At 42.3% G+C, this 21,306-nt stretch overlaps 2 protein-coding genes across 3 annotated transcripts in view; both read left to right on the top strand.

The window, feature by feature from the left end:
• ago1 (argonaute RISC component 1) overlaps positions 1–3,192 on the top strand; it is a 28,581-nt gene extending 25,389 nt beyond the window's left edge. The window contains exon 19 of the mRNA XM_027153840.2: positions 235–3,192. Within this exon, the coding sequence (XP_027009641.1) occupies positions 235–343 (109 nt within the window). The 3' untranslated portion in view covers positions 344–3,192. The remainder of the gene's footprint in view (positions 1–234) is intronic.
• Positions 3,193–4,560: 1,368 nt separating this feature from the next.
• LOC113647211 (protein argonaute-3) overlaps positions 4,561–21,306 on the top strand; it is a 31,857-nt gene continuing 15,111 nt past the window's right edge. For both annotated transcript variants that reach the window (XM_027153839.2, XM_027153838.2), the window contains exons 1-5: positions 4,561–5,215; positions 16,631–16,802; positions 17,321–17,441; positions 17,522–17,730; positions 20,674–20,810. In XM_027153839.2, coding sequence (XP_027009640.1) covers positions 5,197–5,215; positions 16,631–16,802; positions 17,321–17,441; positions 17,522–17,730; positions 20,674–20,810 — 658 coding nt within the window. In that variant the 5' untranslated portion in view covers positions 4,561–5,196. The remainder of the gene's footprint in view (positions 5,216–16,630; positions 16,803–17,320; positions 17,442–17,521; positions 17,731–20,673; positions 20,811–21,306) is intronic.

The raw sequence follows: 21,306 nt of genomic DNA, 5'->3' as shown, positions 1-21,306 counted from the left end.
GCAGGATGTGGTCCTCTGAAATTGTAGTCTATCCACCTCAGAGTTAGGCATGTTGAACAGTTTGAGATGCTTTTCTGCTCACCGTGGTTGTAAAAAGTGGTTGTAAAATGATCAGTTTCATTTTTAAAACGCCTTCAGTCATGAACTCCTCAGCTCCTGCTTCACCAAACATGACATTTGTACAGTAACACTAACGCACACACTCACAATCGTGTTTCTTCCCTTTCTCTGTAGTGGCGAGGGAAGCCACGTCTCCGGTCAGAGTAACGGCCGGGACCCCCAGGCTCTGGCCAAAGCAGTGCAGATTCACCACGACACCCTGAGGACCATGTACTTTGCCTGAGAGCCTCCCCTTGTGCTGACCTTGAGGGGGTCTTCAGAGCCTCGTCACACTACAAATCCCGCACACCTCAACAACACTAACACAGCGTCGTGCCCTAATCTGGCAGGCCTGAGCCTCGTTTACTTTGTTGTTGTTTGTTTTCTTTCTTTTTCCTTTTTTTTTACATTTTTTTTTTAAAGTGTATTGTTGTTTACTACCTTCACACCGTGTATGTATGTTCGTATGCAATACGGAGGAGAAGCAATGGCACAACGCACCCGAAGATCTGACTGCCAATACGGCGCCTCATCTCGCATCAGTGTTCAACGGAGGAAAAACATTGTCAACACCTTTGTGTTGTTTTAATTCTTGCTCTACGGACACTTTTTTTTTTAATCGTGTTTTTATTTTTGAACAGCCTTGAATGAAAGATTTTAGCACTTAGAATTAGCTTTTAGACAGCGTGGGCTAGGCGGGTACGTCTTTGTCTCTGTACTTCCGGACCGTAGCTCGCCTGTGGATGCTGGAGACGCAAAGTTGTGCTCAGTGCTCCTGAGTGTAGCTGATCTTATTTAGACATGCCGCCGTAGTCAGGGGCAGCCCTAGCATAACGATAGATAGAGTGTTTTTTTATGGAAGTCCAAAGGGGTCATACTTTTTTATTATTATTATTATTATTATTTTGTTCCTTGCTTTTTCTTGATCACACAGGCAGCTTTAGCTCCACTGCACACCTCATGAACAAGGTTAAGTATAAGGCTAAAGTGGTAGCTATCGATTTCAAGGAGTAGTTCAACCCTAAATCAAATGTAGACCATTTCCTCCCGGGGCCCAAATGTAGTTGTAGCCAAAATACATGCGACTTCTGAAGTTTGACTCGTTAGATTTGCACTGATGCTCTGAGGCTAATGTAGCTAAAAGAAATAAAGCAAGCTTATAGCCTCCAGTTTAGCATCATGCAAAACAAAACAAAAAAAAAAACCCAAACAGGATCAGCATGCAATTTGGTGTCGGCCTGTGTTAGAGCCAGACTTTTGGAGGAGACATGGCTAACAGTTTAAAGGTGGAGTTATATTTGGGGTAAAGGGGAAATCAGGTACATTTTATTTTTAGATAAGCCGGTCACATGTTCACATGTTCTCCCTGTGTCCTTATGGATTTCCTTCTCGTTCTCCGGGTTTCCTAAAATTTCATCTAGTGATGAACTGGTGTTTAAATTCATGGTGTATTCCTGCCTCACACCCAGTGTTTTCAAGATAGACTCTGGATCCACCGCACAGGGATAAAGCAGTTACTCATGATGGATGAATGTTTCCTTAAAAAAAAAAAAATCTGGATTGTTTTATTTCTGGGTGTTCGCTAGTTCCTTATTTTGAGCTTTTTATATAAGAAAAAGTGAAAATCTTAGTATTCCAAGTAAGGAAAAAGACCTCACATGGCCTCTATGGACTTCCATTCATTTAAGATAAGTTTCTTCTACATGTGCAACACAGAAACCAGCATTCTGAACCAGCCAAATGTGATGCCAACCATTCAAAGAGGCACTTGTCTTTTTGAAATGTGCATCTGTTTCAGACAGACTGTCTGTATGTGAGGAAACTGACCGTGCAGCATTCTGGCACGCTGTAGATAAATAACAGAGGCGCAAGATCACACACACACACACACAAATCTTTCCTTCCTATTCCACAAGAGCCTTCCAGCATCTCTAAACTGGTTTGTACACAAAGCAATACAAGGTCTTTTCACAGTCTACGTGAGCGCTCTCTGCTCACACTGCACATTCCACACACCAAGAAGGACGTGACACACTTCCCCTCCGCCTTCTCTCATTCTCACTCTAACTCAAAGGACACAGGAACATGTTTTTTTTTTTGGGTGTTGTAAGCACCCACCATGTAGCTACCCACCACCTTCTCTTACGTAGAAACATGAAAGCTCTGCCTTGGGGTCAGATCATGCACAACCCACCCGTCTTCTCCGACATCCCACACACGTGCGTGCGCACACACACACACACACACACCACAGCCTTATGATTAAAAAGCCCAAGTCGCATACTCCCACGTAGCAGCCATGGTACATACACACACACCTACATATCTGCCTGGATTTCTGCCAGATGTGTACCATGTACACAGGAATTGTCAAAACAGAAGTTCCATGTTTCTTTTTTTTTTTTTTAACCCATCCATGTCATTGTGGTTTTATGTATTGCATGTTTAAATTGTTACCGGATCCTCAGCAAACATTTTCTTTTTAGTTTCTATGCCGTGAATTGTTCTTATTAATTGTAACTGCACTTGTTGCCTCTTGGTTCCTACCAAGGGGTTACTGTAAGGGGGTCTCTTATCACTTTCACTTATTTTAGCCTCAAAAGCACCTCAAAACAAAATGGAACGCCATACACATAGGGTCCATCAAAATTCCAAAGGGATCTTGGTGTATATAACAGTTGAATGGGTTTACTTTTTTGGAAATGAGTATTATTACGTTTCAGCCAACATCAACTCAAAATGTATTTATAACTTGAAATGGCCGTTGATGGTTGGGCCTATTGAATTGTGAGAGCTCTGATCTGATCCAGCAGTTTTATATCATGATGCAGTACTTAAGTCACAAATCAAAGGAGCCTCAATTTGGGGGTAAATACCCCTTAGACCCAAAGAGAAGGAACTGGAGATCTAACTTGACTCAGCCTCACTATAATAGCAATACAAAGCAACTGCAAAACAACGGCCCTTGTCTTAGCACTTCCCGATAGGCTGATTTGGAAGTACAAGTGAACAAAGTTATTTTGGCATTGTATGTAATAGTGTTGGGGAGGGTTATTTTTTAAAAGGAAATAAAAGTTGTTTTTTATTAAATAACCTTGTGTCATGAGTATCAGCTAATAGCTGAATTAAGATGTGTCCCCGGAGTTGTATTTGAGATACGGTGCACCAATCCCACTGACCTCAGGACAGATGTCAGTAGGATCTCATCAAGCTTCTGTTGGTAATTTACATGAAATATAAGAGACGTTTTTTTGTCTTATATTCAACCCACTTTATCACTGTATTATTACAACTCCCATTATAACTATCAGCCAGACCCGAGCCTTGCTCGAGATCTTGTATTTCAACAATTGGCTTAGAGATATCTGGGGATTCTCCAGGAGGAACTGAGATTTCTTTCTGGGCTGATTTTTCCAACAATCTAGAAAAACCTTGAAGTAGAGCTGCTGTTCTTCAAAATTGAAAGGAGCCACGTGAGTTGGTTCAGGGCCGTGGTTCGGTCGTAGGGCTACTGGTCAGAAGGTTGTGAATTGTGTCGTCTCAATTGTAATTCACTTTGAATAAAAGTGTCAGCTGAATGAGTTGGATGTATGAACTGGATGCCTACAAGCTGTCTCACTGGATGGGAGAACTTGGGGCAGACCTTAAACCTGGAATAGGAGGTTAAAATAGTAGGTTAAAAAAAATAAAATAAAATGTATGGGCTTGATTGGGCAGGTTTCCCATTACTTTTGGCCATATAAAGTGTATTTCACAGTCCTTTTGGGAATATCTGGGGATCCCATGTCTGGAGTAGTTAAAATCTGCGGCAGGGGATGTAGAAGACTTGGCTGACCTTCTCGGCTTAACAGTCTGGGAAAGCCTCAGAGATCTGCCAGACAAAGAGGAGCCAGTTGAGGAGGTATCAGCCATGTCCCAATGGGTGGAGACCCCAGGGAAGAACCACAACCTGTTGGGGGAGATTAAATCTCACAATTGGCTTTGAGATCTCACAGGAAATGCTGAAGTCTTGCAGCCACCATGATGATCCTCACAGGAGAACAGACAGGAAAACACATGAATGACTTACAGTCTGATGAATATTACTTCACCCTCCAGGTCAGGTTTTTCTTAAAGCACTAAGAACCATTAAATGTTCTTATTTTTATATTATAACCGTGTTGGACGAAAAAAACCAGAACAATTGTGGGTGAAGTTTAATTCCTCTGACGTCTGTTTCTCTTCATTTTGCTACTAAACCCCTCCTTATAACCTCGCATCTGATGTCAACCTATCAACGTCCTCCTCTCAGGGGTTCCTATGTCGTCACTCGATTACCGACCAATAAGTAGTCGGTTTTTAGAATCTCTCGATCGTGGACGTTAGGACGTCGACCAATCAGAGCTCAGCTGTCAAACGTTGCTGCGTCGGTCGTCATAGATTAACGCTCTCACCATATTTAGCCAGTCAGAGCCCCCGACGCGGCGAGCGAGTGGATCTCGGCCGGGTTGGAAGAAGAAAAAAAAGCGACAAAAACGGCATCCGGATATGACAATTTGACAGCGCTTAAGGACGGCATAAACTATCGGAAAAATACGAACCTGAGGAGATTTTTTTATCAGCTGCTTTGATTTGTTCAGAAGAATCGCTTTTTTTGAATGGGAATTTCAGCTAAGCTAAGCTAAGCTGGCTGGCTAGCTAGCTAAGTTAGCATAGCACCCAGCTAGCTAAACTTTTAGCTACTTCACGAGCGCAGACAAACGAAACAAACCCGAAATACATAACGATGTTTCGATGTGTTCGTTCTTTTAGATACTTGGTTTAAAATTTCTGGATGTTGAAGACCGCAATCTAACAAGCTACCGTGTAGAGTTTAGCTAAGCTCCGTCGTTCTGTCAGGGCAGGCGGCGAAGAGTGACTAGTGAGTCCGTGGTTGAGCCCCTAAAGACCGGGGCGGCCCCACCGGGGAGTAACCGCCGTTTCGTACGAGAATATATACTGGAAAAAAAATATCTGGAGTATAACTGGGATTCTCCTTGGATTTTTTTTCTCACGGAAAGCCGGAGTTTTCTTCTTCTTCTGTGAGCCGGGGAAGGAACCGGACAGAGAGCCTCATGAATGGAAATCGGAACTTCAGGTAAAATACAAATGTCAGAAAGTCTCAAGTGTCTAAAAGCGTCGCTTTCTTCAACTATTTTACTGTTAGAAGTCATGCTACCATAATAAGTGTTCATCTTATACCTTTATCACATAATGTTTTTAATAATTGAACGCTTTATGGTGGCAAAATGACCTTAAAACAACCTGTAATAAAAAAATTATAAAAAATCCTAACCTTTTTATATTTATTATTATTATTATTATTATTAATATTAACAATGCAATAGTGTATGTAGAAAGAGACTTGTTTTGAATTGTTATCCTCATTTTATTTTTCATAGTCGATCACTTTTGGGAACATGTAAAACGTTTTTCATTACTCATCACGTACTAGTTTGTTGTTCATCCAATCAAAAGCGTTCTATAAGGATATTTCCGCCCCCCTGGAGGCGGAACTTGCTACACAGTAAGCAGTAAACATTTTTACCTTTTGGCTGTATGTCTGAATAAGCACTTTACTTTTCAAGTCATCGTTTGGTCGGGAACGTTTTTTTTTTTTTTTTTAACGTGTGTTCGTTCGGAAGAGGTTTAAATTTCGCATTTGCAAAAATCTGTGGTTACGCGACTTTTTGTGTGACGGTCTTGCGATTCTCCGTCACCGTCTGGTTAAATTTGAAAAGGTTACGACGGTTCGTGGCTCATGGTTTTGTGAAGGTGGTGGCGAGAAATCAGATGCAGTCGGAAGAAAAATCTTTTTTGTTAATTTCTCCGTATTTAGTTAATGTAGTAAACTATAATCAAACGTCGATCTGGTGGGAGGTGTGGTGTATGTTGTTACAGGCTTACAGATTTTCAAAACGGCAAGGATGTCGGATTGCTTTCGATGACATTTTAAAAGAAAGTACAACAAGTTCAGCATCCATTCAAAGCTCTAAAGCCCATTCAGAGTGAATTTAAGGACCACTGATGCAACATTTACAACACGAATTATAAGGTAGTGAAGATGGTACCACAGCAGCAACAGGTCATCAGCTCCTTAACAAGTCCTTCAGGAGCTATGTAAGCAACAGGGAAGCGAGTTAAATCGCCGGTTCTCCATCCTCAGTGATCCCCTGCCGGTCTGTGATTCAACCTGGTTCCTGATCTTGGGTCATTAAAGATCCTCAGAATCGGATGAAATTGTTCTGTTTGTACAGAGCATGTTTTTACAGAGTATCATTTCAAGTTATTAAGGTTATTCATTCGTCTTCAAGTAACTGCTTTATCCTCTTTATGCTCAAGGTGACTGTGGATCCCCAGAACCTTTAGCATATGGTGGGAATAACACTCTGAAGATTAAGAAAAGTGTTACATCTTGTTTTTTTAAAACTTTTTTTTTTCAAGCTTATATTGCTTTCGTTTAAGAGAAATAAAATGCTTCGGGATGTACTGATGTCGGAAACTACAGTAACTCTGATTCATATTCACCCCCAAAGTGTTACAGCAAGGAACATGAAGTTATTTGTAAGGACATGATTGTACCAGGGATTATTAGTGTGACCATGTAAATCGTGTATCCTATCTCATACTGCTTACGGTGGACAGGTGGCTCTGTTCTGGCAGTTGTTGGAAATCCCCACTGGAGAACTACCATGACTAATTTTCAACAGAAATTAAAGATTGTGGGGGTTCTGATCGAATCGCCTTAACGTCATACTAGTGTCTGAGCATGCTATGAAGAAAGTACATCTCCGCCACCGGGTGTACCTTAGTTGCGGTAACCTTGAACGAGGTAATATTTTATTTTGGATTTGAAAGGAGAAGCGCATCTGCATCATCGACGAAACATAGCCGCAGCTTCAGTTCTAAAAGGGCAATATTCACCTTTTAACGTTAACACAGATTTCCCTTATTTTCATTAACATTCAGCTTGGTGCATGTGAGCGATCTTGCATCCAACCCCTGACCTATTAAGTTTGACATCATTCTAACGTCCTGCCCACGGATTAAAGAAAAGCACAGCCCACACATTACAGATTTCTCCGTTTGATTATCAGCTGTGGGTTACATGACGATAAATGGAACATCGTTTGCATGCTATAAAATCATCGGGACAGACTGAAGTAGCTTTATAGCTCTTTCTATATAGAGACGAAGCAAGGGCAGAATCCCAACTTCACCATGTCCGCTTTTTTTTTGAGATAGCTGGCCCGAACCAAATCTGACGATACTGTTGATTTATGTAGTAGTCAAGAGGTATGAAAGTAGTCACTCTGCAGGCATTTCATAATTTAGCTACTGAATATTAGGATTAATATCTTTTTCATATCTGTGAAAATAGGAAAAAGTCTGAAATGTGATATCATTGCTGACACACACACACACACACACACACACACACACACACACACACACACACGTACAGTGGTTAGTGAGTTTGGTGTCTTTGTGGAAGTTGGGTGTGGTGTGGTTAACAGTGCGTGAGGTGCCAGGTGTTTTCTGTCACTGAGTGTGTAACAGAGGAGAGAGAGGGATGCACCGGCTGTGTGTTACAGCGTACAGATGGTGTGGTCAGGGTGTGTGTGTGTGTGTGTGTGTGTGTGTGTCTTTTTAACGGCTCTACTGTTTCTCTCACCCTCTCGGTCCTGTGCAGCTCTGTTTGTCTCTTCCTGTGCCGGATTTCACAAGCTCTTCCCCTGTGTCTGTCTGTCAGCCTGTCTCTGTCTGATGCCAATGTTGAAATGATATGAAGACAAATTTAAAGTGTCTCTCACCTCTCCTGCTCCCTGTCACTATTTTTCAGTGTGTCCTTTTAGTTTGTGCTCTCTCTCATTTTTCTCTTTCCTTCTCACTTACTCTTTTTCAGTCTCTATCTGTTTCTCTCCCCGTCTCTGTCATTTTAGATCTGTCCCCTTCTCTCTGTTCCTCTTTTGCAACCCCTCACCCTCTTCTCTTGCATTCCATGATCAGGCGATATAGAGCCGATGGTTTCTACAGAGGGTGTTGTTGCACTCTCGTTGATGGTGTCCTCATACATGTCTGTCCTCAGTCTAACACCGGACTCGGTGAGTTCACTCAGACCACTGTTGGTTGTTTTCATTCAGAGCTTCGGGCCCTCTGGAGTAGGCTGTTGGCCTGGGAAATGTTTCAAGCTCAGTGGCAAACCGATCTCACCGTGTGTGTGTGTGTGTGTGTGTGTGTGTGTGTGTGTGTGTGTGTGTGTGTGTGTGTGTGTGGCGCGCATGTCTGGAGAAAGAGGGGCCTCTCAGCAGAGGCAACATGGAGTCAGTGGACAGTTTAGAGAGGTACTTTGTGCTCAGGAGACTGACGCTAAGAGTAAAAGAGCCTAAAAGGCTGGTATTAGATTTTGTTGATTTTTGGTGATCAAGCTTTTTTTCCCCCGACTTCTTCCTCCTAATTTCTCCTCTTTTCACATCGGCACCTTTCTGCCTTCCTCCCATGGCCAGAAGTGGTATATTTTATTTTCGGTGTCTCCCTCTCTCTCTTTCTCCACCCCCTCAAGCTGTAGTATCATGATATGTCTATAACAGAGAGTCTCATTCACAGTCCCAAGCCCAGAATGGAGCTCATTCATATGGTCAGTGGACACACAACTTTTTCTCAGCGCCGTCTGACATGCCAGTCGATGTAGCTCAAAACCCTAAGCTTTCGCCTTCCTCGTTTGTCGCGCCAGTCAGACTGAATGCAAATAATAAATTAGAATTTGCTGAACCCTGAAAAACTGTCGCCTAACGCAATAGAAAACACAATCACACCTTTCTTTCTGCCAATTTCTTTTTTTTCTGCCAGTAATTTTGGCTTTGCATTTCATATATATAGAACAGTTGCCTCCTGATTTTTCACAACTGACGCTGAACTGCATCGTATCAGCAAACGTCTTCTCCGTGAGCGTGAAAACGGGAATTGTTACTACTGTGTTTTAAGTGTTGTAAATGCGTTTTAACATTTCAGTCAGTTGCATAGGCCACTAATTTAAGACCATGTACGTAATGACTTATAAGCTAAAGACATCATGTGCAATTTACTAGACAATGATTTCAGATTTGGAACTTTATTTGGTCTTTAGCACTATTCGGATGGGATTAGTTTCACGTGGGGACGTGGGGGTAAAGCAATTATTACCAGAGCTTCTCGGTGATTTTAGTCCCGTCCGAATGTGCCATCTCGGTGATCATTACGGACAATGTCGGTAAAGATCACGGTGACTTTTACCTTCTGTAAAAAGGTCCGGGAAAAATTACCTCAGGTAATACTAATCCCATCCGTATAGACCCGCTGTAAATATGTACTGTAAAATTACGTCATTTCCTGTTTAAAAGTAGTTTTTGGCGCATTTTGCAAGCATGGAGGCGCTTGAAGAAGCATTTGGTTGCGTTGTAGGTGGCGGGCCAACTCTGTGGCAAACCTCCAGTGTTTTCCGCATACCATTCTTTGGATCAGTGCCAGACCGTCTGTTGTGCTTAATGCACTCTCTATACCTTTTTTTTCAGGTAGTCGATTCTATCCTTCAGTTTTCGCCACTCTCCAAAATCTTCCCCAACTTTGGTACATTTACTTAAATGTGTTCCCAAATAGTGTGATCATGCACCATGGTCTCAAACTGCCTCTGAAACCGACGTTCTCCCCAAACCGAGATTAAACGCAGCGTTTCCTCCCTGCTCCAGTTTCGGGTTTTTATTGTTGGCGCCATGTTGTCCGTTTGCACACGTGATAACAGGAAGCAACGTCATATGCACACGACGACAAGGAGGTTACTGTGGTGCGTAAAGCGAGTTACCCCTCCCACTTCTGCTAGTTTTACTGAGATGTCTTGTCCCGTGCGGTAAAATTGCATTACTCCACGGCCCCACGTAAACCTAATCCCGTCCGAATAGGGCTTATGAAAGTCATTAAACGTTCAGCATTGTGTTTTTAAATCAAATGAAAATTTTATTCGGCACATAAAAAAATCATACACAGTATAACGTAACCGCTTTCACTAAAACTACAGTGGAAAATCGCAACAGAAATATAAATGTATCTAAAATTGAGAAGGTAGTAGAGTATTTTACTACTTTGATTGTATGTATTAGAAGATATATAGATACGATGCGAAAATGTGAATGTTCTATCGTGCAAAAGTCCGGCTGAGGTAGCGAGTCTTACGGCAGAGTTTAGAAAAGGTCGTCTCTAGGGGTTGTCGGGAAGAATCTCCTCTTTCTCTCTGCATCTGCCTTCAAGGTACAGAAGTGACTTGTTGGTATGGCTGAGGTCCTTCACTATTGCGCGAGTTACAGATAGATTTCAGATGAGGGAGCTCAGCGCGATCGGTCCACTCGGCTGATCGTACCACTTGTCTGTCCTGTCTGGTGCTGTTCCCTAACCAGGCTGTAATGTTTCCTGTCAGGATGCTTTAAATAATGCAGGTGTAGAAAGTCCTCAGCACACGAGAGGGCAGTTTAAAGTCGGACAAGACGGGTCCTGTCTACTCCCACGACTTGGTGTTTGATATTAGGCACAGTGACCTTTGTGTTCTTGTGTTTATCCCAGGATTGTTTTCCTTTTATTCCTCCTCCCGCATGACCTTGATTTAAAGGCTACGTTTTTTTTTTTCTTCTTCTTTTTTTTTTTTTGTGGAAGATCTGATGACGCAGTTCGCCTGCATCTATAAGCATGTGTGCGTGAGTGAATGAGAACGAGGTGGTAGTGAGTAGGTGAGCGTGGGAGAACAAGCTTCACCTCAGGACTAGAGGAAGTGGAGTGGTGCATTTGCGGGAGTGTGTGTGTGTGTGTGTGTGTGTGTGTGTGTGTGTTTTGTATGTGTGTGTTTCTGAGAGTTGATCTGATGACTCATGAGCGGAGCACCGAGTTTATGTGGTCGGGCGAGTGGAAGATAAAAAAGAACCTCTGCCACCTTTTTTTTCCCCTCTTGTTTGTTTGTCGTCACTGTCGAATACATCACGGAATTTGAATCATTTTTTTTTTGTGGCTTCAAATTACAAATCGTTCCAGGTTTTACTTTGCGAAAGTCAGTAATGAAAATGTTTCTTCCTCCGGCTTGTCAGCCTGCAGTGACAAACCTGCATGTCCATGGAGTCTAGGCTGCTGATTATAATCGTTATAAATTCATTATACAGTTAAAATATAAAACTGTTATACACAGGGTTTCCGTGGGGTCATAAAAAGTCATAAATTGAACAATAAGAATTTAAGGCCATAAAAAGACATAAAAACGTCCGGATTTTCCATACGAGGTCATAAACATTTAGCCACGTCTTCAATCGATATGCTCGTCCATTAATTTGTTCTTCGATCAAAATGCGCTGGCGGCGGGAATGGCATTCATTTGTTTCGCCTGTTGTAGTTCTGTATGAGGAATCTGGGTGGTATCACACCGGTATCACAGCGTTCCACAACTACAAGGTCCATGCGGCAGCTGTGAAAGGACTTACTTACTGCGGGTTACTGTGAAAGGACTTTCACAGTGGACCGACCCGCGCGAACTCCGAACATACTGTATCATTGAGTCACTGCTTAGTTTAATCGAAATCATCCTGGCTATCACAATGGTAAAATGTACCTTTTAACGATCTGTGGCTCGAAGACGGCGTGTGTAGTAGCTGGCTCAAGCCCGTCGCTAACAATCGGTATCAAGCCTATTGCACTCTGTGTAAGACGTTGGAGCTGTCTAGTTTAGGTATAAAAGTCTTGAAGTCGCACGCAAAGTCGGAAAAGTATACCGTCGCTAAAATAATAAAGACTTTTGAAAGGAATTTTAATGACTGAAGTTATTTATCGGAATTCGTGTAGGTCATAAATTCAAATGATAATGGTCATAAAAAGGTCTTAAAAAGTCTTAAATTTGACTGATTAAACCCTGCAGAAACCCTGTATACATTTATTAGAATATTGGGAAAAGGTTATCTTAGCGTATCTTTAGTTAGTTAACATTTCATTCTGTGTCTATCTGTGTGTGTGTGTGTGTGTGTGTGTGTGTGTGGCCTGCTTCAAGCATGCTGATCATTTCCATCACAATTGGTCTGGAAATTCAGACTCTTTCTGTTGTAAGACAGACGGGATCTGCCGAGGAACCCGTGTCTGTAGTAGACGACCCGCTGGCAGTGTCGCAGCGCTCCAGATTGGACAGGAACTGAGGACAGGAATAATGACGGTCATAAAAAAAAATTAGTGAGACATTAAGCTGGTTTGCACCAAAAGGTTCAGTACACGTAAAAGTGTAAATGAAATGAAGATGAAAGACAGGTTTTTATTTGTTTCGTTTTGTAAATAAGCCTTTTCCAAATTATTCTGAGAACGAAAAACCCCCTATAGCTCACCCATGTTCTCCCCCCACACCTATTCAACACTTGAGTTGTAGCTTGGGGACTTTGGTCTTCTTTAGGACATGAGATTGAAATGACTCAACTTGAGGAAATTTATTTGACTATGAATTTGCTAAATTAGTCAATAATAAATAGGTTTCCTTATAGTAAACCTAGAATAAACAGGTGGTCTGGACCAAGTATATAGTAGGACGGAAAACACTTCAGGAGGTGTTGCTGAACCTGGTCATTCCCTTTACTGTGGTGAGGCACGTTGATGGCAGTGTCATGTTTTTCCCAAGCAGAGAATAAGAATCTTGTCAGGGTCAAGGGAAAAATCGAATTTCCGTGTGTCAGACGTACACAGGCTGAGCCTAAATCAGATATACCTGAGAGTAACAGTACCAAGAAGCTTTTAGTATCCAAGAAGACGTACAGCTGCATGTTTAGTATCGTACATCGTATCATGACGGAATAATGAATAAATTCACAACAAGGGCGGAAAAATATCACAACGGATGCATGGTTAAATGCTCGGATCTGACCAAACAGATCCGAGCATTTAACCATGCAGCGTTGTAATATCTAATAATTATAAAATAGTATGCCATCGTTGCCCCCGCATTCTATACAGCTGTTACAGATCTACGTGCCTGATGTATGCTTCACACCACAGTTGCTCAGCAGTGGCTTTTTGATTCTTGGTTGTTTTGGATGTGACTCCTGATGGAGAGACCCAAAACGGGCCTCTGAAATAGGGGTTATGAGTCAGGAATGAATCACACACACACACACACACATACACATACACACACACACACTCACACACATGCACATGCGCACGCATACACACTCTCACATTCACTCACTCAGACTGACTTTCATTTAATTTATCATGTCTCAGGAGAAATGTTTCAGTACCCTCTTCTCCTGCTTTATAGCTAGGGTACTAGGGCTGTTTTTGTTTACCTAAACGACGTGGCAGACGAGCGACACGCACGAGCGACGGCACGTCGTCTTTCTTTCACTTTCTGTTATCAGTGCGGGTTTTTCTGCACTCTCGTGTTGCCGAGTAAACCACAAACATAGCCTCTCGGTAAGCTTGTTAAGCGTCATGTAAGTAGCACGAAGGTTTTTCACTTTAATAACATGCCTGGGCACGAGGAGTTATTTAAATAGCTTCAGAAGGGGATTTGAGTGAGCTAACTCTGAGACATCCAGTATGCGTGGGCAGCTGTGTACACGTGGCTGGCACCTTGCTCTGTAAATGTTGCAAGTCACTAAGTCACTCAGGCCACGGTGTTCTTTTCCCTTTTTCCTCACAGCAAGATTCTGTTCTTTTTTTTTTTTTTTTTTTTTTTTCCACACGCCCGCAGAGTTCAGAGAAGCTTTTGATAAAGCGAAAAAGCCGCCGTCGATGTTGTGGGTAATTTAGCGTCAGGAAACCATTAGCAGCTGTTGCAGAGCTGGATCAGTCTGGAGCAGTACATCCATTTTCCCCCCTCAAGCGATATCAATTCCGAGAACCGAATTTCGAGCAACTTCTGCATGAAAGTGCCACTTGTACAAAATACCAAACAGACTTTCTTAGTAAAGTGTCAACAAGAGCTGTTGGCAATGTACATGGACGATATCAACATAAATTATGTTGCATTACGTGTCAATTACGCTACGACTGGAGGCAGCTCATTTTCTTAATCGTTTGTAAAGGTTTACAAATTTTTTAATATAAATCTGAAAGTTTGTAAGCAAAAGTATACACCGTGGAACATATTATGCACCTGCATTGTCATAATGCCTTCCCTAATTGTGATGATTTTGTTTTTTTTATAGTGCCCTAATGGTTATGTGACTTATCAGCGAGACAAATACTAATTTAATTGTCTCACACCTGTATCTCTTATTCTAGATGTTTCACACGACTTTATAACTGTTGTATTAACTTCCAGCCATACGAATAAGACACTTTTCCATAATGAATGCAACACTATATAATACTTGATTTAGTGCTGGGCGATAAAGCGATAACGATATGTATCGCGATAGAGAAGTGATCGATATCAATAAAAAAATGTGTTCGAAAAAATATTTTTTACTCTTTGTCAGAAGAAAACAGACGTTGCGAAGCAAGTTTGGTTGCATTAACAAAGGCACTCACACTCTGGTAACCTAGCAACATAGGGAGTGACATGCTAACAGCCAATCGTGTAACAGTATCATGTTTGGTTGCGCCATATCGTTGTCTCGTGCTGGTCTGCTGGATTCCTCTCCAGTAACCGGCGAGTGATAAGCAGAAAGTGAGCCGCAGCGAGCGAGGAAATTGTAAATAAAAGAGGAAAAGACAGTTCGCCAGTATGGCAGTTTTTTGGATATTATAAGTCTGACCGTAGTCACAACAATGTCGTTGTGAGACCTAGGACACGCTGGAGGGACTGTGTCTCTCGGCTGGCCTGGGAACGCCTCGGTATTCCCCCGGAAGTGCTGGAGGAAGTGTCTGGGGAGAGGGAAGTCTGGGCATCCCTGCTTAGTCTGCTGCCCCCGCGACCCGGCCCAGGATAAGCGGTAGAAGATGGATGGATGGGTGGATGGATACTTTGTACTATTTTATTACACTTTATTAAGCATTTCTTACATTTTAATTATTTGAGGTTTCCTGGTTGTTAACATTTCTGTCTTAATAACTGAGGGGATTCTGATCAGAGGAAGCTTAAGTTTAAAATAAAAATGTTTAAATGTAATATATTTTTCTCCTGCTCCTTATTTTAAATGGGTCATTAACAAAATCAATAATTATCGATATCGACCGATACGAAACACCGATATCGTGATACAGTTTTCAGCCATATCGTCCAGCCCTAACTTGATTACAGATACTAAAAGAAATGAATGAATCTTGAATACACAAAGAGGAAAAAAATATCCCGCCAATGATTTTTCATTGTGTTTTGGAGTTGCCCCAGCGGGTCAGACCGTGTCTACTGAACCAACTCTTGATGTTTCACCATAGTTTCATCACCCAATAACAAATGCTGCTTATTACAGCATATGGCTGTTAAGTTCCCCAGTCTGTTTTGGTCAGAGGGTGATGACTAATTTTCTATAAAATGTAATTGTTAATGGGTTTTGTTTTTTTTGTTTTTTTGATGAGGGAAGTTTTCTGGCACAGAGAATGTTAAGGTTTTTTTTTTTTTTTTAATTAACTTCAAGAGAGAATGTAACTATACGTGGATAAAAAGACTGACTTTATTTTTTAATTTTTTCCAAAAGTGCACATTTATTTGGTATAAGAGAAAGGCTGCTTCAAGAGTAATACTACTCCCCCGCTCCCCCCCTTTTTTTTTTTTTTTTTAAATGCCCAGACACACACACACAGACAGAAAAAGACAGACGGACAGAGACACAGAAACAGACAGAGACAGATGAACAGACAGACAGACAGAGACAAACAGACAGACAGAGACAGACAGACAGAGACAAACAAACAGACAGACAGGCAGAGACAAACAAACAGACAGAGAGACAGAGAAACAGAGAGAGAGACAGGCAAACACAGAAACAGACAGACAGACAGACAGAGACAAACAAACAGACAGAGAGATAGACAGAGACAAACAAACAGACAAACATACAGAGATAGACAGGCAAACACAGACAGAAACAGACAGAGAGACAGAGACAAACAAACAGACAGAGAAACAGAGAGATAGACAGAGACAAACAAACAGACAAACATACAGAGATAGACAGGCAAACACAGACAGAAACAGACAGAGAGACAGAGACAAACAAACAGACAGAGAAAGAGAGAGAGAGACAGGCAAATGCAGAGACAGAAACAGACAGACAGACAGACAGGCGAGGACTTATGAGTGTAGGGTTGGTATACGTGTGTCTATTAAGTGTTATTGGGGGGTAAAGATAGGGGTGGTTGGAAAGCACCCCCCCCCCCCACTCCATTGTTGATAACTTTCCTATAACAGCAAATCTTACATATTTTCTTAGACTTAGACACAAGTGATTTGTATACGAAGATCTATAGCTAATTTCTTATTTTAACGGACAGTGTCTTGTATAAGCCGATACTGTTCCAAGAAGATGTCTTTGACGCTCGTTCTTTCTTTTTTCCTCTCCCACTTTGTGTCTCTCTTCAGGAGTCGTTGGGGCCCAGTCCCTGTTCTCCATGCCCCGGAGGCCTGGCTATGGCACCATGGGGAAGCCCATCAAGCTGTTGGCCAACTGCTTCCAGGTGGAGATCCCCAAAATGGATGTCTACCTCTATGAGGTGGACATCAAACCTGAGAAGTGTCCACGCAGAGTCAACAGGTATGACAGCAAGGTTCAGTTTTTGTCATTTAGTCCAGGTGAGTTTAGCTTAAAAGGTCATTTTCTTCTTTTTCTGTCCGGTCAGCTTTAACGTTCTGTTTTCTGTAAGTCCAGAGAGGCTAAATAAAATAGCTCGGGCTGTCTGCAGTGTTTGGGTGTTTAATTAATATTAATGCATATGTTGCCACAAGCAACAGCACCCGAGGGTCTGCTATAGAAGCCACAATGTTTCCTGTGGAAACAAAATCGGAGCCACAAACATTTTCATACGCTTCTGCTAAAGCGTCCTCCGTATACTCGCAAGTCACTTTTGCCGGATCTACAGGCACCGCGTGCCATATTCAAACCAAAACAGATGCACACGCTTATCTGTAATTATGCTTTTCTTAACCACACGGTTATGTATTAATTGATGTAACGATCCGTCTGAATAACCAGAGCTACTTTTGTTTCTTCTTCACCAAAGCAGTCGGCTGCTGTAGTAAATACGTTTTCCATCTCTTTTCCTGTGTCTACAGAGAGGTGGTGGACTCCATGGTGCAGCACTTTAAGGTGACCATTTTCGGGGATCGCCGGCCAGTCTATGATGGAAAGAGAAGTCTCTACACAGCAAACCCACTTCCTGTGGCCCCTGCAGGGGTAAGATTAGGTTCACTTCTCATCACCTGTGTGATTATTCATGCCCCCCAGCGCTAAAATTCACTACGTTTTTGTCACAGGTGGACCTGGATGTCACGCTGCCAGGAGAAGGAGGCAAAGACAGGCCTTTTAAAGTCACCATAAAGTTTGTGTCTCTGGTCAGCTGGCACCTGCTGCATGAGGTGTTGACCGGACGCAGCATGCCTGAGCCCCTGGAGCTGGACAAGCCTATCAGCACCAATCCGGTCCACGCCGTAGATGTGGTGCTCAGACACCTGCCCTCCATGAAGTAAGCAAACCGAGCTCATCACATGTTGTTTTGGTCCTTTTATTGTTGATGCAGCATATTCCTCCCTCCCTCCATCTCTCTCTCTCTCTCTCTCTCTCTCTCACACATTCTGGACTCACATACAGTGCTTTGCTCAGCAGGCTTTACCTGTTACACCTGCCGTTTCTTGTTTGCATGAAGGGTATGCAAAGCAGCAGGGTTATTAGCTACCATACCTGCCGGGTTTGTAACTAACTTTTATGTGAAACCGAGACAAGCTCGTTTTGTTGGTTGGTTTCACAAAGCCACATGCTGCAGAGATGAACTTTTGAGTCTCCGTGGTTCTGGATTAGAAGGAAATGCCTATTTGGTGCTTGTAACGCAAGCTTATCTTGCCCATTGCAGTGGGAATACCTGTCTAGGCAGTACTACCAATGGAATTTACACTTTTTTTTTTTTTTTATTAATTCCTCATTGTTCTAAACGAATAGTTCATTCTTTCAAGTTGTCTCCTTATTACAAACCAGTCCTCGAAGCTGGGAAGTAAATAAAAATGTCAAAGCTTCAGACCGTACAAACTGGAGCGAGATTTGCATCGGTTCACAAATAGTAGGTTATGGGTAATACAGTCGGATGATTAGGTGCAGTTTCCATCTACCGGATGAAAGAAAGCTTGTAGAATATCTCTCTACCGTCTTGGCACGTAGACCCCAGCTGCAACCTTTATCTCTACAGAAGTGTAGAAAAGATTAGGCCACCCACCACCGATCGCTTTTTTTGTTAATGTTGGCAAACACCTAAACACTGTCTGTGAGTGTTTGTACACCTGCAACATTCCCGTCTTCACCGAGAGCGATAAGAGTAACCCAACACAGAGCAGCAGCTTTTACAGGAGCAGCGGAAAAGCCTTTACAGTAGTACAGCTTTTTTGGTAGTGCTTCCCAAACTCACACCCGTTTGACATGTCGTAAGTTTATCATTTTGGCCCAAAAGCTTGAAAGATTTAATCTGTATTACTGATGTTTTGTTAGCTTCCCCCTTTTTTTTTTTACCCATGTTAACTCTGTAGCTCTAATGTAAAAGCAAAGCAGCAGATATTAATACAGTACCTACTGTATGTTTTGCTTTCATGTGCAGTAAAAAAGAGTTAGTGTCTGTTTATGTTTAGCAAATCTGTCGCTCTGACGAGGCATGCGAGCTCTCATGCAGCGAGCTTTCTAGGTAAACAAAATGACACTGATTTCAACACATGAGTGAAGAGATACATGGGAGAGATACAAGTAAGTTTGTGTACATGTTGGCAGCGCAGCTCTTTTTCTAAAGTTACAAACAGTGTCCAGGCCAATTCTGAGAAAACGGCAAGGTTTCCAAGTCACTGTCAATATTTATTGGCTCATTATGCTCATATATTTATGCTTCTCACTGGATCGCAGTCAGTCTTTGGCTTGAGCGATTTCTCCGAGAACTTTGAATAAACACTAAGTTGTAAACCGATGGAAAAGAAACAGCAACAGATTGTCGGGTCGGGTGTTGAAATTTCTTGTGTCTTTTTTTTTTTTTTTTTTTCATCTAGCGTTATATTTATCCCGTCCAAAAGCAGAGCCATTATAGTCAGGTGTGAAATGACACCCCAGATAGTCTGGGAGACGGCCTAGTGCAGATGTACGGGATGTGGTACGGGAATACGCGTGTGTTTGCCGTTAACACTTTAAACTGAGGTGATCGGTTACGATTCTCCGTGAGATGGTGGTTGGTGATGATTCTGTTACGTCTCGAACTTTCACCCATACAAGACTTTCCGGCTCGTACAGTTCTGTACGGTTGTGTGGCAGCCTGCTGAAATGTAGGTTTCGGTTTTGGAACGGAAGGTTCAGTCATTATTGTGTACGTACTTTTAGACTATATTTAGAAAATCGGACGCATTTCAACAACCATCGAGCTTCACTCCATCAAACCGACAAAAGAATATTATAAACGAATAACGTGGTTAGCAGGTGCTCTCAATCTTCCATCGACTACGTAGTTACCTTCTGACCTTACGGGATTTTACACCAGTCTTACAGCATTTCACCGTAAACGTGAAATGGAAGATACGCCAACGTTTTCAGCAAAGAGGCCTCGCAGCTTGTTTGCTCCTAAAGTTCTAATGACACAGTAGAAATGTTTGCATTGAAAAAAGCCAAAGAGAGAGAATTGAGAGAGAAAGAGAAAGGGAGGGAGGAAAAAAATTTTTTTTAATGGCTGTAATTAACTAACCACATGTCGCTGCTGAATAAATAATGTTGATGCCGTTCTCCTACAAATCTGTCGTTCAGGGATCGTGTGTGTCACATGGTTTCTAGCACATCTCTCAGGAGCAGGTTTATAACTCAAGGAAGTAGCATCGTACGGTCCGATACGCTAGACCGAGGTGGCAGGAGCGACAGAGGAGAGGAGCAAGAATGCACAGAAGTAAAAGAGGTAGCAAAAACATATCGAGTACAGCAGGAGTGTAACGAGATTATTGCACACCGTGCTCAATCTCACGCTCTTCGTCCCAATCCACGACGGGCTTCATAATCGGTTATCCAATCGTGTTATTTACATCTCCGTAAAGGTTTTAGACAGAGAGAGGATCCTTACTCTGTAGTGTCTGGGAACAGGGAATGCTTGGCACTCTGTTTGACCTCAGTTCAGCAAGAGCTTCTGAGGTAATCTGAGAAGTCACCAAGCCAACCTAGATAGAGGGAAAAGCCACGTACAAGTAAAAAAGAAAAATACCCGGAGGTCTGGTATGAGAAGTAGAGTGTAGTAGAGCTCTTAAAATCACTAGAAAGGATCCTGCTTTGCTGTTTATAAAGTTTTACGGACACACATCAACGTCGACTGCATCTTCAGGACACGATAATGTAATGAACATAAAGCTATTCTGTGTAAATACAGTACCGACTCATCATCCATTCACCTATCCTCTTCCTCCTGCAGATATACTCCAGTGGGCCGCTCGTTCTTCTCCGCCCCAGAGGGCTATGACCATCCCCTGGGAGGAGGAAGAGAAGTCTGGTTCGGCTTCCATCAGTCCGTTCGCCCTGCCATGTGGAAGATGATGCTTAACATTGATGGTGAGGATTTTTTTTTTCCTTTCTGTGTACCGTGGGTTTAGGGAACCACACAGAAAACCTAAGCTTTGGCAGGTGCTAGCAAAAACCTCCATTTCACACCCACAAACCATTGCTGAAGCACCGCCAGGCCCGGTGAGCTCATTCTAGAAATTCTGAATATGAATCTAATGTCGTGTTTTGGAATTTCTGACTTCAGACTAGGAAAAACCGAAGAAACTGCACACGACGTCAGACCGACGTTACCGCTCACAGTATGACCACTAAACAAAGTAGCACTGCTTCACTTTAACCTTTTAAACCTAGAGGAGGTACATTTTCCTGACTCATAACGCTTAAAAAAATGAACGTCGGGTAGCTCACCCTCGAAATCGGGGTAACTTTCCACCTCTAAACTAAGTCGGAAACATTATTAGTGTGTGACAGGAGATGCTACAGTTTGAATAAGATGTTACTCGACAGATTAAATTCACTTTAACCGCGCGTTCTTTGCATTGTG

This window comes from Tachysurus fulvidraco, chromosome 25, assembly GCF_022655615.1.
Source record: "Tachysurus fulvidraco isolate hzauxx_2018 chromosome 25, HZAU_PFXX_2.0, whole genome shotgun sequence".
NCBI lineage: Eukaryota > Metazoa > Chordata > Actinopteri > Siluriformes > Bagridae > Tachysurus > Tachysurus fulvidraco.
The sequence above is the reverse complement of the archived record's forward strand: the minus strand, read 5'-3'. Positions and strand labels throughout refer to the sequence as shown.